This window comes from Limulus polyphemus, unplaced genomic scaffold (assembly GCF_000517525.1).
Source record: "Limulus polyphemus unplaced genomic scaffold, Limulus_polyphemus-2.1.2 Scaffold1119, whole genome shotgun sequence".
Taxonomy (NCBI): Eukaryota; Metazoa; Arthropoda; class Merostomata; order Xiphosura; family Limulidae; genus Limulus; species Limulus polyphemus.
In genome coordinates, this window is record NW_013666729.1 from 285406 (window position 1) to 301283 (window position 15878).

At 34.4% G+C, this 15878-nt stretch overlaps 1 protein-coding gene across 1 annotated transcript in view; it reads left to right on the forward strand.

Moving 5' to 3' along the window:
• LOC106462216 (atrial natriuretic peptide receptor 1-like) overlaps positions 1-15878 on the forward strand; it is a 28933-nt gene that overhangs the window by 4485 nt on the left and 8570 nt on the right. Inside the window, exons 3-11 of the mRNA XM_022389403.1 lie at positions 829-906; positions 1858-1962; positions 3781-3852; positions 8321-8446; positions 9216-9417; positions 11655-11823; positions 12081-12230; positions 12925-13054; positions 14149-14217. Coding sequence (XP_022245111.1) covers positions 829-906; positions 1858-1962; positions 3781-3852; positions 8321-8446; positions 9216-9417; positions 11655-11823; positions 12081-12230; positions 12925-13054; positions 14149-14217 — 1101 coding nt within the window. The remainder of the gene's footprint in view (positions 1-828; positions 907-1857; positions 1963-3780; positions 3853-8320; positions 8447-9215; positions 9418-11654; positions 11824-12080; positions 12231-12924; positions 13055-14148; positions 14218-15878) is intronic.

Here is a 15878-nt window from a genome sequence, read left to right on the forward strand (position 1 = left end):
GTTACATTCAGCCAGGAAAAGAAGAAACGTTAAACTTGTATATTGTTACATTCAGCCAGGAAAAGAAGAGATGTTAAACTTACCTATTGTTACATTCAGCCAGGAAAAGAAGAAACGTTAAACTTGCATATTGTTACATTCAGTTATGGAAAGGAGAAGCGGTTAAAAAATTGCATACCGCCAGAAAAAGGTGAAACGATTAAAAACTTGCATATTGTTGCAATTCAGTCATGAAAAGGAGAGACGGTTAAACTTACATATTGTTACATTCAGTCATGGAAAGGAGAGACGGTTAAAACTTACACATCGATACATTCAGTCATGGAAAGGAGAGACGGTTAAAACTTACACATCGTTACATACCGCCAGATAAAGGAGAGACGATTAAAAACTTGCATATTTTTACATACCGCCAGAAAAAGGAGAAACGATTAAAAACTTGCATATTGTTACATTCAGTCATGGAAAGGAGAGACGGTTAAAAATGAATAAACTGATTTAACATTTATTCAGAGTAGAAATGTTGTATCTTGATATTATTTAACGATTGATTGGAATGTTGAAAAATAACGTTATTGTGAACGTAAGTTTCTGTTATTTTTATTTGAGAAGATTCGAACAATCATTACGGTTTAAAATTAGCATCCTGATTATTCCATGCAGTGAAGCAGATATTAGTGGACATTTCACATACAAACAAAAATTTATAACTGAAAATCCAGTAAGACAAGGTATCAGTAAAGTAACCAACAGTTAGGTGAGAAGTGGTAAAACGGAAGCAGAAATAGCGGTATCTGAATAAAGCTTATGATTGAAACATTTATATAGGGAATCAAGGTAGCTGTCAAATCTTTGGAAATCGGAAGACTTCATGTTTCCAGAGCAGTTCTCCTGGAACTGAAACAGGTGAGCAAGACTTGTGTTTAACTCATGCTCTTACTTCTTGTATCTCAACAGGTGAGCAAGGCTTTTGTTTAACTCACGCTCTTACTTCATATATCTCAACAGATGAGCAAGGTTTTTTCTTAATTCACGCTCTTCTTGTATCTCAACAGATGATCAAGGCTTTTATTTAACTCCGCTCATATTTCATCACAGTGCTTAATACTACAACATATATCAATGTTATTCCTTTTATGTCTTCTTTTTTGTAAGCTTTCGAAAATTATGGGTTTGTATACTATTATATCGTAGGAACAGAAGAAATCCACGAATGCCTTAATCTTCAAATTACCTAATTGTTTTTATACCATTTGTATACTAGTGAAGTCCACATATCGCACAATTTTATGTTTTTGCCTGTTACAAACTCGGTGTAAAATATAAAAAACGGAGCAACAAGTTAAGTAAAAACATTCATTTTCTATGCAAAATATATAAGAAAGCTCAGTATAACTAATGGAATTAATTTCAGCGTTGATGAAAATTTTGTTTACATTTTTATTTGTGACTCTTGTAATATTTGGGATCCTCTGATAGGAAAACTTCATCAATCCACAAGTAATTGAATAAATAAATAGTTTATAAAATGTATTTAAAAATCCGATTGTAGATCTAGTTGGTATTTTTAGGGTTAAATAATTAAGTTAGAGGGTTATTAATTTATATTTCATTCCTATCATTGTTCCCACGTACTCTTCTTGTACGTTTAAAGCGCTAGTTACTAAGGGTCTCGAAAGATGGCGAAAAGAACATCTGTTTCTTACTTGTGAATAACTTGCAAAAACTTAGCTGTAAAAGGTTTTAATTACATGTTTTAATGAAATAATGTAATCAGTTGTACAACGTTGATTGGTGTAGTTAGTGTTTGTTTGTTTGTTTTCTATTGTTAACTGTTTTATTTCATGTGAATTTCAGATAAGAAACATTACCCACGAGAATCTGGTACGTTTTGTAGGTTTCTGTCCAGACGAGCCAAATATTGCTCTCCTTTCGGAATTCATTTCCAGAGGGAGTCTACGGGTAAAATGCTTGTCTAAATTAGAATAGTAATAATAATAAAAGTAATTACTGCATGTCCCTCACGTTTAGACCATACATATATAGTCAGAACCTGACTTGTTACCTTGGTTTAAATTATATAGTTAATGTCTTCGTTAAGTGATACAAGTTTCGACATTAATTCCTAATGACGACGATAGTTAATAACAAACATAATGTAGACTAGTTTTAGACTATTCTAGTTGAATAATATCTTGTGAACTTTAGCAACGCCATATAATACTACTAGACCACTGTGACCCGTTGGGTCACCCACTATTCAGAGGTTATGAATAATTCAAGCTAATTTCAATATTGCACCGAAATGAAGGCTTATTTTGAGATAATTTAATTAAATATTTCAATCCATTCGTGTTATTCATAATTCAAGAAAATATATTTGCTTGTTGATCGGGAGTAAAACGAACGACCATTTCATTTTTCAAAAAAGTGAAGTAAGAAGTTTCGCGAACGGTAGTGTGATGTAAAATTACTCATGCTAGAAATAAAAGTGACCCGAAATTATTTCTTATCACACGGTCTCTAATATACACCATAGTAACAGTTGGGCCCGTTGGGTCACCCACTATTTAGAGATTATGAAGAATTCAAGCTAATTTTAATATTTAACGAAACTTCTTTTATTCTGTTTCTATTCTCATTTCATTACAAATATGGCGCTATTGTGCGCCGTTTTTGCTGTATTTAATTATGGACAAACAATCTCAGAGTTTTATTAAGATATAGATAGATAGACCGATATGTGGCGCCATCTGGTGTACCTACATTCATCTAGAAATGTTCATAAAAGTGACCCGAAAAACGGCGCTAACTCTGTAACCCGTGGCCCGATTGTGCGCCGTTTTTGCTGTATTTAATTACAGACAAGCACACAAACAATCTCAGAGTTTTAGTAGTATATAGCTAAATCACATTTCAATCTTGTTGTTCAAGGTTACAAAATACAATAAGACCCGCTGGTTATATATTTTATCAACGATATATATAACATTCTGGTATCAAAGATTGTTGTTGGGGATTAAAAGAACGGTGCTGTTTTTCTTTAGTAATTAACTATTTTTTACTGAAGTCGTTCTTGTTAATCTAATTTAATCTAAATTATCTCTGTCTCAATAAACCTACTGGGCCTACGTCACAAATATCACTAACAGAGAGGGTACCTAACTTATGAAATAATGCAGTCTAATCCTTATGTAAGGTAGGAACAGTTTATTTAATTGGCTATACTCACTACCTTGTTGATTTATTTCATTTTAATCTAAGAAGGTAGCCTGCTTTGATTAAAATTAGTGTTATTTGTTTCCGTAAACACCAAAAACGTTTGTATGAATATGTTTTTAACAGCAACATATAATTTTATGAGAGAGAGAAAAATATATTTTTTAACTTGAGATATCAGTTTTAGCATAACTACTTTTTTTTAGAAATTTAAATTTACTTTTAAATTTCCCCTTCTTCAATAAAGGTACTGGGCTTGTGTCAATATCTTTAGTTCTTTGCTTAATACCCCCAGTGGTACAGCGATATGTCTGCGGACTTACAACGCTAGAATTCGGGTTTCGATACCCGTGGTGGGCAAAACTCAGATAGCCATTGTGTAGCTTTGTGCTTAACTTCAAACAAACAAATATTTACTTAATGAAACTACAAAACGAGGGTTCGGTTAAGTTGTTTTGAAGGTCGCTATTTAACTTTACACCCATATTCTACAATACTGTAACATAATAACTGTTGCGACATATTGTGAATAAGCTCTAAATGTATTATTAAATATCGCAGGATCTTCTTGATAACGACGTCATCAAGATCGACTGGCCTTTTCGATTTTCAATTATAAATGACATTTTGGAGGTAGGTGAAGTATTGTCCTTATATGTTGTTCTTATGCGCTACAAAAACCAAGAAAAATAAAGTTGAACGAAAACAAAACTCAATAGATTAAGACAGCTTAATACCAAAAGAAAAATTTAAAGACACGTGCTAAACATTGTACGCGTGTAATTAAGGTTACGGTAAGCCTGAAAATATATCGTGAGGTTCAGAATTAAAATAGATAAGGTGTTGTATCGAAAAGTTACAGGTAATTTTTAATTTTGAAATTTACAATAGTATAGAAACATTTACTGGTAACCTAAGTCACAGGTTCTCAGCCTTTTTGAATTCATTGAACTTTTCTGGCGTGAAATTTGTGTCACAGAACCCTCCACAGCGTTCATTACAAAAAATATTACTGCATTACTAGATCCTGTTTGTACCTAATATCTCTCGCCAATTTAAAACAATGCAGTGACTTGTTATTATGTTGTGTAGTTATGCTATTCTAATAAAGAAATATGATGTAGTCAGATTGCAATTATATGACTAGTATGCATTTTGCATTAGAATATATGGAACTTTTGCATTTTGCATTAGAATATGTGGAACTTTTGCATTTCGCAGAACCTTGCGGGATCTCATTATCTCGCAGAACCCCTGGATGTCTTTCAAGGAACCCCGGGTGAGAAGCACTGACCTAAGCCGTTTGGGATTTTAGAGTAAAGATGGCTACAGATTATAAATTAGATAATTCTGAGCATTTTGGTAACTTATCTGTTTTGTTAAATTTAGCGCAAAACTACCCGATGGCTATCTGAGCTAGCCTAGTTTAAAAGTGGTAGACTTGAGAGAAGGTACCACCAACTTTGTTTTAATAGAGTAGGGGATTTGACTGTCACATTATAACGGTACCAGGAGCACGTTCGATGATGAGATTCGAACCCGCAGACTGTGTGTCGAGCGTTCTCACCAGCAGGCTTACGAAAAATTAATTGCTACTTCAAAAAATACAGATTTTATTTGTTGTTAACTACAAAGTTGCGCAATGCGCTAACTGTGCTAAGCCAAACGCAGATATAGAGCCCCAAATGTTAGCGTTATTATCCTTCAAACTTACCGCTGAGACACTTGGTGGTAAGACAAAATCAGCAAAGATCGTGTTTATAAATATAAGAGGTTTCAAAGGAAAATAAAAGGATGAATAATAAGCATGTCCAAGGGCTCGGATATAAATTAAATGATGTATAGGATGCTTTCGAATAAACCACGAAGGAAATATAGAAAAAAGTTTGAGATATACAACGTTGCGTTGCTTTTAGAACAACAGATATTCGATAAATAAAGGATCTCTAGATTGCCATAATTCAAAAAAGACTTATGGAGCACGAAGGGGAGAAAAGAAATTGTAATGATGAAGTTGTCACAGAACAAGACATAAAGATGTCAAGATTGCGATGATAGAAGAGGATGTGACTTTTTCACAATGAACATGATACAGAAAGTCACGTAAAAGGCTTAGCAAACATAATAGACAAGTTTCACGCTCATTCTTGTCAGCATGTGCTCTGGAATGTTAACTAACAACTAACTATTCCAGTTACCAAAACCAGGCCATTTAATACAACAATATCTAGAAGAACAACCACAATTACCAAAACCAAATACCATGTCAACATATCTGGTATTGCCTTACGTGTAATTACCTCAATAATTACAAGTCCATTTCCACGTCACTTAAGAATAGATTTGATTTATTTTGAATTTCGCGCAAAGCTACACGAGGGCTATTTGCGCTACCCGTCCCCAATTTAGTGCTGATAGACTAGAGGGAAGGTATCCAGTCAACACCACCCACCGCCAACTCTTGGACTACTCTTTTTTCATTTTACGAACGAATAGTACGATTGACTGTCACATTATAAAGCCCCCACGGCTGGAAGGACGAGCATGTTCGAACCCGCGACCCTCAGATTGCGAGTCGAGCGCCCTAACCGCTAGGCCAAGCTAGGCCATCTTAACAATAGAAAATCTGGAGTTCCATAAAAGAATGTCTGTTTGTTTTGAATTTCGCGCAAAGCTACACGAGGGCTATCTGCGCTAGCCGTCCCTAATTTAGCAGTGTAAGACTAGAGGGAAGACAACTAGTCATCACCTGGTTTCGAAACCCATGGTGGGCAGAACACAGATAGCCCAATGTGTGGCTTTGTGGTTAATTCCAAACAAAACAAATTTACGAGATTAGATGAAAAATCCCTAATGAACTATGTGTTACTTTCAAAATTAAAAAACGAGCATTAAATGACTATTCAGAGAAATAGTTGTTGTTTTTTCAGCTGGGAGAGAAGCATTAATATCGGAATATGTATACAACAAACCTACGAGAAGCATTAATACCGGAACATGTATACACCAAGCCTGATGAGAATCGTTAATATTGGAGCATGTATACACCAAACCTGATGAGAATCGTTAATACTGGAACATGTATACGCCAAACCTGATGAGAATCGTTAATATTGGAACATGTATACGCCAAACCTGATGAGAATCATTAATACTGTAACATTTGTACGCCAAACCTGATGAGAATCGTTAATATTGGAGCATTTGTACGCCAAACCTGATGAGAATCGTTAATATTGGAGCATGTATACGCCAAACCTGATGAGAATCGTTAATACTGGAACATGTATACGCCAAACCTGATGAGAATCGTTAATACTGGAACATGTATTCGCCAAACCTGATGAGAATCGTTAATACTGGAACATGTATTCGCCAAACCTGATATTAAAGTTCGGGTAGTCGCCACAAGGAAATCTAACAATCTTAATAAACCTGCAAGGCAGAAAAATATTATGAGGATTATAAGTACAACAACCTATTCAATCACTGCCAACAAATACATAAACTTCAAAAATATAGAACACTGAAAACTTTATTGCAATACAAGAGTAGAGATTATAAAAGGAAGAAAGCGGATAGTTGATACTTTTAGAGTGAATTTCAAGTATTCAGATTGAGAGAAATGGCTTCTATCTCATGCACAGGAGATCTAATAAATGATTTGAAGAAATCTAATTACATTTATGATATGTTTATTGAATGACAAGGCTCTTAGTTAAGTCGAGCACCGTATAAATAATCTGAGTTAGTTGATTTAAATACTATTAGAGGAGACTCACACGAGTGGATAGCAAACCATCATTACATAGGATATAGCCCCCACCTATTATCATCACAGAAATAGTCCTTCTCTGAATCTTGCTGAAGAAAGTAGCAGTTTGGCATTAGAAACATGGGAAAATATTAGTAATCACTACATATTAATTAAATAGATGCATATATACATAAATAAGTAACTGCTAATTATTGATTTAATATATATATATTAGTAACTAACTTATATTAGCTTTAGATGATCGTGTAGGCTACTATGACAACGGTGAGAAAGAATTGGTTTAAAGGTTGTAAGAGTGTTAGGGTGTAATGAGGATATATAAGAAGCTAGAAAGTCCTAGTAATTAGATTTCAGAGTAATTAATTAATTAATTATAAGTGGATTATTTGTTATATGATCAAGTAGAACCCTAACAGAGCCTGTAAGGTTTGCTAAGTATCCAAACAGCCTTTTAGTTCCGAAAAGAAATACGTTGTTCTGTTGAATAGTGAAGCTTACAGAAGTAAGTCGTTGCAACTTAATTTTCTTAATAATCCTACAAATCAATTCCTATGTCTCAGTATAGCTAAGAGTCGTCTGTTAATCAGCAATAAATCCAGTTAAAAGCCAAGTTCAGTGTTACAAGTATTTTACCTATGGAGAGTAGTTATCTATAAATATACTTTTCCAAGTGTTTTTACTTATTACAGTGTTTTCGTACACATAATTTCTTTTCAGACACATTGTGCTACTATATTAAGAGTAAAAATCACAAAATCCGGCGTTTTTGGCACAATGAAAGGTAAAAACCTTTATTATTAATTAAATCCGATTAGTTTCGGTAACGCTTTCTTTTTACTAGCCCTGATGATGGAAGGTAGGTAATATACAGACATCGAAACTATAAGTTCATATAATAAGCATTTTGTTACATAGAAAAATATATATAGATATTTACCATCATTTCAGTCCCAACTATACACTAGTTTCAATAAAATAAAGTATGTCTATTTTCTTAGGTAACTCCCGTCAGTAGAAACATTTGGAATATTTGTCTATAGATTACTTGCCTTCCATAACTAAAAACATGTGTAGGAAATACTGTAATTAATATAAACATTTGAAAAAGATGGTGTACACTTTGCATTGTTATCTAGTTAATTCCAGAAACAATTACGTTAACTAACAAAATGTTTTAAAAACTTGTAGCCGGATATATTTATATAAATATTAGCTTTTCCTTCCATTTATTATACATATCGTCTAACTTCAGTCATGTGATATTTTTTTTATAGAGTTATAACAAAAACGAACTTTTAGATAACGATTTATTTTATATTTTAGGGACTTGCATTTCTTCACAATAGTCCTATCGGTTTTCATGGTCACTTAAAGTCCACCAACTGTGTGATTGACGGAAGATTTATGGTGAAAATAACAGATTATGGTCTGTTATCTCTGTTGGCACAAGTTATTCCGGATAATCGTCCAAATCCACGTGCGTATAACGTGATGAAGATAAAGTTCTTAACATTTCTAAAAGAAAGAAAAACTTGGTCGGTATTTTCATCAGCTCTAGAATAAGATCGTTTGTTCAAAACCTTGACCAGTTTTACTTCTCCCTCATAAAAGTTTAGAAGCACTTTTACTCATTTTAGGTTATCACACCATTGTAGCTGCATTATATTATCACACCATTGTAGCTGCATTAGATTATCACACCATTGTAGCTGCATTAGATTATCACACCATTGTAGCTGCATTAGATTATCACACCATTGTAGCTGCATTAGATTATCACACCATTGTAGCTGCATTAGATTTTCACACCATTGTAGCTGCATTAAATTTTCACACTATTGTAGCTGCATTAAATTTTCACACTATTGTAGCTGCATTAGATTTTCACACTATTGTAGCTGCATTAGATTTTTCACACCATTGTAGCTGCATTAGATTTTCACACCATTGTAGCTGCATTAGATTTTCTTGCTATTTTCATTATAAACCGAAAAAGTTCATTTTGCATGTTTAATGGCAGATTCACGAACTTGGCATATTCCAGTGTAAACTTTCCACGAGTAATGGTGCTTCTGCCTGTTATATCTCTTCTTGTTTTAATACGTATTATCATAAAGTATACAAATACTTTTATCATGTATTGATTTCCATACACGGTTTCGTCATTTCAGAAAAACTGAGTTTGTTCATATGCAGAACTGTCCGTCAGTGGATAGAGGATGGCTTTAGAGTCACGTGTTGTTTTTTATGTCTAGAAACTTTGCTGTGGACAGCACCAGAACATCTACGTAATAAGATCTTTGGTCAGTATGGCTCAGAAAAGGGTGATATTTACAGCTTTGCCATCATTTTACAAGAAATCGTCACCAGATTGCAGCCTTTTGAAAGATCCGAAAAAGAAAATCAAATCTCCCCTAAAGGTAAGCCTGTTAAAGAAGTAATCAAATAAAACAGTGTTGGCCCGAGCATGACCCAGTGCTTAGCATATCGGATAGAGGATCTGAGGTTCGAGACATGGTGATACTAAACGTGCTTTGCCTTTCATCTTTGGATGCATTGTAAAATAAATATGGCCAGGTGGTTAAGGCGCTCGACTCGCAATCTGAGGGTCGCGGGTTCGAATCCCCGTCACATCAAACATGCTCGCCCTTTCAGCCGTGGAGGCGTTATAATGTGACGGTCAATCCCACTATTCGTTGGTAAAAGAGTAGCCCAAGAGTTGGCAGTGGGTGGTGATAACTAGCTGCCTTCCCTCTAGTCTTACACTGCTAAATTAGGGCGGTTAGCGCAGATAGCCCTCGTGTAGCTTTGCGCGAAATTCAAAACAAACAAACAGACATTCTTTTATGAAACTCCAGATTTTCTATTGTTAAGATGGCCTGGTGGTTAGAGCGCTCGACTCGCAATCTGAGGGTCGCGGGTTCGAACATGCTCGTCCTTCCAGCCGTGGGGGCGTTATAATGTGACAGTCAATCGTACTATTCGTTCGTAAAATGTTCTACAGTAATTCCTGTACGCTGAATCCTAAAATGATATCCATTTTTCTCCATCACGTACAGATTTATCACAAAACGTCATATGTACTTTTACATAAGTGAATCATTTTCATTGAAATCGGGTCATATTTTGTTATGCTTAAAATGTTGACAACCATTGGCTATGGATTTCTCTAGACCAATCGCGACGTCAGAGTCTTATCGATCGTTCTAGAACCCATGAGAAGCACACCGCTAGTATATAAACGGTTAACAGGTCGCATGACGTGTCTTTTCTGGATAGTATTTGTTTGTGAGTGCACTTTGACATTATTTTTTTTTCTTTTCAAAATTATTTATTCGTCGCTTTGGCAACAAGAGGTTGTGTAAATGACCCAAACATATTCTGTTATATTTGTGGCAAATTTGTTGTAAATTTGATCTAAGTAAGAGTTGTTTTTTCTTCCCGATTTGTAATAAATCTTTACGTGATAGAAAAAAATGAATATTATTTTCGAAATCTGCGTAGCTGAATTATGGAAGATCCGTTATTAAAACCAAAACAACTTTTATGAAGTTTAAATTCGCAGACCTGTGTTGTTACTAATTTGTTATGTATCTGAAGCCATCTGGTTACCTCTCCTCTGGTCTGCAGTTCTAAATTATGGACGGCTGTGTCTAAACTTGTCTCTGATGTGACTGTTTAAGGTATCTGTCATTCAAGGGAAACATAGAATAAAATATCAGTAACATAGAGTCGTCGTCGTCATTTTATCCCGAAACGTTTATCATCAGAATTAATAAGCAATAAAACAGATTAAAGTACTGTAACTTTGATCTGCGTTGAATTCATCGCAAATCTTTTCGATTTGGTTGTCGACTAACTTAAAACTGTATCGATTAATATGAAGAAAAAACTGCCCACCCGTTCCTGTCATTCTAGTTATATACAACAAACAAGATTTACCTGTCGAACACTGTATAGCTATTCCAGCAACTGTATGTAGAAACGATACACAGAAATGTTCTTCAAACTGATGTTATTTACTTGGTGACTGAAACTGACACAGGCGTGACAAAATCAGAGCATGTATATTTTTGTTATTATTTCAGAATTTATTAAACACTTAAAACTTACAAATACGTCGAAAGAGCTCAGTGCTGCTTGTCAATCGGTGTGTTAAATAGGCGGTGTTACAAATACGTCGAAAGAGCTCAGTGCTGCTGGTTAATCGGTGTGTTAAATAGGCGGTGTTACAAATACGTCGAAAGAGCTCAGTGCTGCCTTGTTAATCGGTGTGTTAAATAGGTGGTGTTACAAATACGTCGAAAGAGCTCAGTGCTGCTTCTTAATCGGTGTGTAAAATAGGCGGTGTTACAAATACGTCGAAAGAGCTCAGTGCTGCTTCTTAATCGGTGTGTAAAATAGGCGGTGTTACAAATACGTCGAAAGAGCTCAGTGCTGCTTCTTAATCGGTGTGTTAAATAGGCAGTGTTTTGTTTTTCTGTTGATTTTGAGAATGTTAGTGTGCTTTCAAGTGAAAATTATCGTATTTTGAATTATCAGTTTCATCTCCTGATAATGATTATTTAGTTCGTAGCCTGTTGATTTTCTGAGCCTGATATCCGTAGTTATAATAAAGACTATATACCATCTAATTGGGCTTTCACCGGTATTTCAGAAATAATTCACAAGGTTAAGGTGGGAACTAAGCCCCCGTTCCGACCTGAGGTTTCCCCCGAAGACTGTCCGTTAGACTTTCTGGATATGTTGTATTCTTGTTGGAGTGAGGATCCAGCATCCAGGCCAAATGTCTCAAGCATAAAACAACAGATGAAGAAACTCAGCAAGTAATAAATTTTAAGTGTTAAAAATGAAATTTTCAGTATTTCAAATATTTTATGTGTAGTTAAAAGTAACAAGCGAAAGCTTTGTAGCAAATACAACACAAAATGTATTACGCGTAAACGAAGGAAATAAACTTGAAAAAAAAATCCTTTGGATACCGAAAACACCAATTATGACTAGTCATTGAAACCAGTGAAATATATTCTAAAATAGCATCTAACTTATTATGATATTCTACGCAAACCATTTTTATCCGCAGGGGAATGGGGAGTGGCAATTTCTTGGACAGTTTACTTAAACGAATGGAACAGTATGCAACCAACTTAGAACAACTGGTAGAAGAAAAAAGCTCCGCTTTTTTGGAAGAGAAGAAAAAAAGTGAAGAGTTACTCTATCAGGTTATTCCAAGGTGACGTAACCGCGAGAAGTTTTAGTCTGATAATAATATGTTTGTATGAAAACTGCGTTTTGTTTTCTATATACTCTAACACTTTACTTTTTTTTATTTACAGTAACATAACATTTGAAATGACATTATGAAGTTAAATATATAAAGTGTAATAAACTTAAAATAAGACCCAAAACTCGAGCGCTTTCAAATAGTTGACTATTCTTCTTCACGAGAACAAGAGAAGAATAGTCAACTATTCGAAAACCCTCGAGTTTAGGGTCTTATTTTAAGTTTATTATGAAGTCAAATGTATTTTCATGGGATATTATGATCATCTTCCTTTTCAAAAGAGTATTTCTACAACAATATTTTGTTTTTATTAGGTGATATAGCTGTGAACAAGTGTAGTACATGTCGTTGTTTATTTTTTGTAACAAGTTGTTGTTTTTCTGCTACGTGATGTTAACATATTATCAGCTGATTCTGAAACACAAACTCATTAACTGTCCTGGAAGTAAGTTTGAGTTTGATTGTATATCACGCGTTTCAAGAGCTGTGTCACAAAAAGAGCTTTGTACAACGACACCTTTAGGAAATGAAAGAAAGTCGCTTAATTACAATTAATTTCGACACGTTTTGAAACCAACTGAATCCTTTTTGAACATCTCTATATGCAGGTTTTGACTAATAAATTAAATCACACCCAATCAAGATTAAAATACTACATGTTTGATATGAACTTTAAGTTAATAACGTTAACTTATACCTCCATTGCTGTACTCTCGGCTGAAAGCGACGTGAATCCCACAATATCGCTAAAAAAGATGGTCACAGATTCAAAGGTTTCAGGCTTAACATGGTGCCCAGCCTTGAGTTGTTCAGCTATGTACCTATGGTTAAAAACAAAGAAACCTGGTGTTACTTGTTTGTTTGTTTTTGAGCAAATCCACATTGGGCTATCTGCTGCGTCCACCGCAGAAAAGTTAGCCCCGGATGTTAGCGCTTAAGTCTGTAAACTTACCACTTTCCCACCGAGGGGACATCTAGAATCTTTCTTGAATACCCTTGACAGTGATTGTACTTTTTGAGATATTATGAAATCAAATCGTTTTGCTTTTCAAAAACCTTCCATTTAGTTTGCCCCCGATGGGACAGCAGTAATTCTACGGACCTACAACGCTAAAAGCCGGGGCTAGATTCCCCGCGATGGACACAGCAGATAGCCCAGTGTGGCTTTGCTCTAAAACACACACACACCCATTAGTTTTCTTGATATATGCAAATTGCTTAATTTTTTATGTATATATATCACATATTTCGTGGTACTCTTCAACTAAAAAGCGATCATGTTGTTAAAAGGATAATGAACTTTAACACTTTTGATTCTAGTATTTCTCGTGAATTTTTGTACATTATTATAAACATCATTCAAACTCTTTTTCTAATTTCTTGTGATTAATTGTGAGGAATTTAATGTAGTTTAATTTTGAAGATAAATTAACTAACTTATATTTTACTAGTCACAAGACTATATGGAATAAGTTGTAGTTACATCGGGTTTTAAAAACAGCCACACAGGATACTCCAGATCTGTTCAACAAATTATGATTATCATATAAAACCTTTAAAGTTAGAAGAAGACATGCCCCCCCCCCAGTGGCACAGCGGTATGTCTGCGGACTTACAGCGCTAGAAACCAGGTTTTGATACCCGTGGTGGGCAGAGCACAGATAGCCCATTGTGTAGCTTTGTGCATAACTTCAAACAAACAAGCAAACTTATTTAAAAATGTTCAAAATATTGGCAAAGTTTCTGGTGTCAAAATTTTTTTACCACTACTTTTTGTTCTGATATTGAGTATCATCTTATTGTTCTCATCAATACAAGATGTCTAGAGTATCACCCGGCACGTTTTACAAGTTTTAATGTTTAACAGGTGGTTGATTTGCTAAACGACCTCTATACGACTTTCGACGATATTCATGAAAACTATGACGTGTATAAGGTGAGAAACATTCTATTTAGTTTATGTTTGTTCAGTACGTTTCAAACACAGAACACGAGAGAATACCAGAAAATATGTGCATTTTCAAGACTTTTCACGCATACACACACATATATGTATCTTGATAAAAGAGTTAGCACAAAGGATCACATATATAAAGTGTAATAAACTTAAATAAGACATGCTTTCCAATAGTTGACAATTCTTCTTCAAGAGAACAAAGGGTTTTGTTCTCCTGAAGAAGAGTAGTAACACATATATGTATATATACATAACAGAGTTATTTGTCTTTCTAACGCCTTAACAACACAAGTTGTGAGGAACTGGCAGAACTGGTTTTGATTAAACGTAACAAAACAACAGAAGTGACATTCCCATAGATCAAGTTTAAGTGTATAAGCAATCGGATTGATGGCTCAAGTTTAGCAGCCATTTCAATTGTTAGTGCGTGAAGCCGACACCAAACAAAAATGGCGAACAACGCGGGTACACACGCTGTCACTATATAGTCAACGAAATAAATGCTGTGTGTAGGGGGAGCTGATATATTTGCTAGTATCTATATAATTTTAAGGATTGTATCTTATAACGTAGTAAAACGCATTTAATAAATAACAGCAATATTATAATTAGCTTTGAAAAGTATTGTTATTTAAACGTTACGTCAAATTTCTAAATAAACAAAATGTTCATCTCAGTTTCGTCCCCCGATAGGATAGCGGTAAGTTTACGAACTTACAAAGTTACAATTCGGGATTCAATTCCTTGCAGATGGACACAGTAGATAGCCCAATGTGGCTTTGCTCTAAACCAAACAGACATATAGATCGAATTCATGTGTAACTATTGTTTATATATATATATAGCTTGTAACAACAGTGTACAATGTAAAATTGATCAAATGTAATATATAATTGTTGTATATATATATATAACTTTTAACACTACTGTTAGTTTAATAATCAATGCTGTGTTTTTTCTACGGACATTAAAACTAAAACACTTAGACTTAATCATTATCTTGGCATTTCTAATTCGTCTAATATGAACCAACCTACAGCAAAAAGTATATAAGTGTATACACATATATATCACACAAAAATTTCACTAATTAATAAGTCATTGTTAAATTAGAATCTATTTCTGATAAATTCATTAGCGCTAAACATTGTTAGAGGGTAACCTTTCTATCGACCAAAGTTTTACAGACAGGTGAGCGTGGGTTCGTTTATTAACACCGAATTACCTTATAGTAGTGAGTTGTTAACGCTCATAAACAGGTAATCGAAAAAGGTTGGATCGATAACCTCAAGTCAACTCGGGTTACGAACCTAGTTAACCCCTCTGAAGGTCAAGAACAATGGCTATACTTCAAAATATTTAACGCAGCTTTTTTTATGTGCTCCATACATGATATTTACGAGTTAATTGGCGGAAGAAAACAATATATAATTCATCACACATAAACATGAAATGAAATAGTTTTAAGAATGTTAAAGCACATAAACAATTCTAATTAGAGGTTCTGTTATCTAATTGAATCATTGTTAGAGGTTCTGTTATCTATTTTAATCATTGTTAGAGGTTCTGTTATCTATTTTAATCATTGTTAGAGGTTCTGTTATCTATTTTAATCATTGTTACGTAAACATGAAATGAAA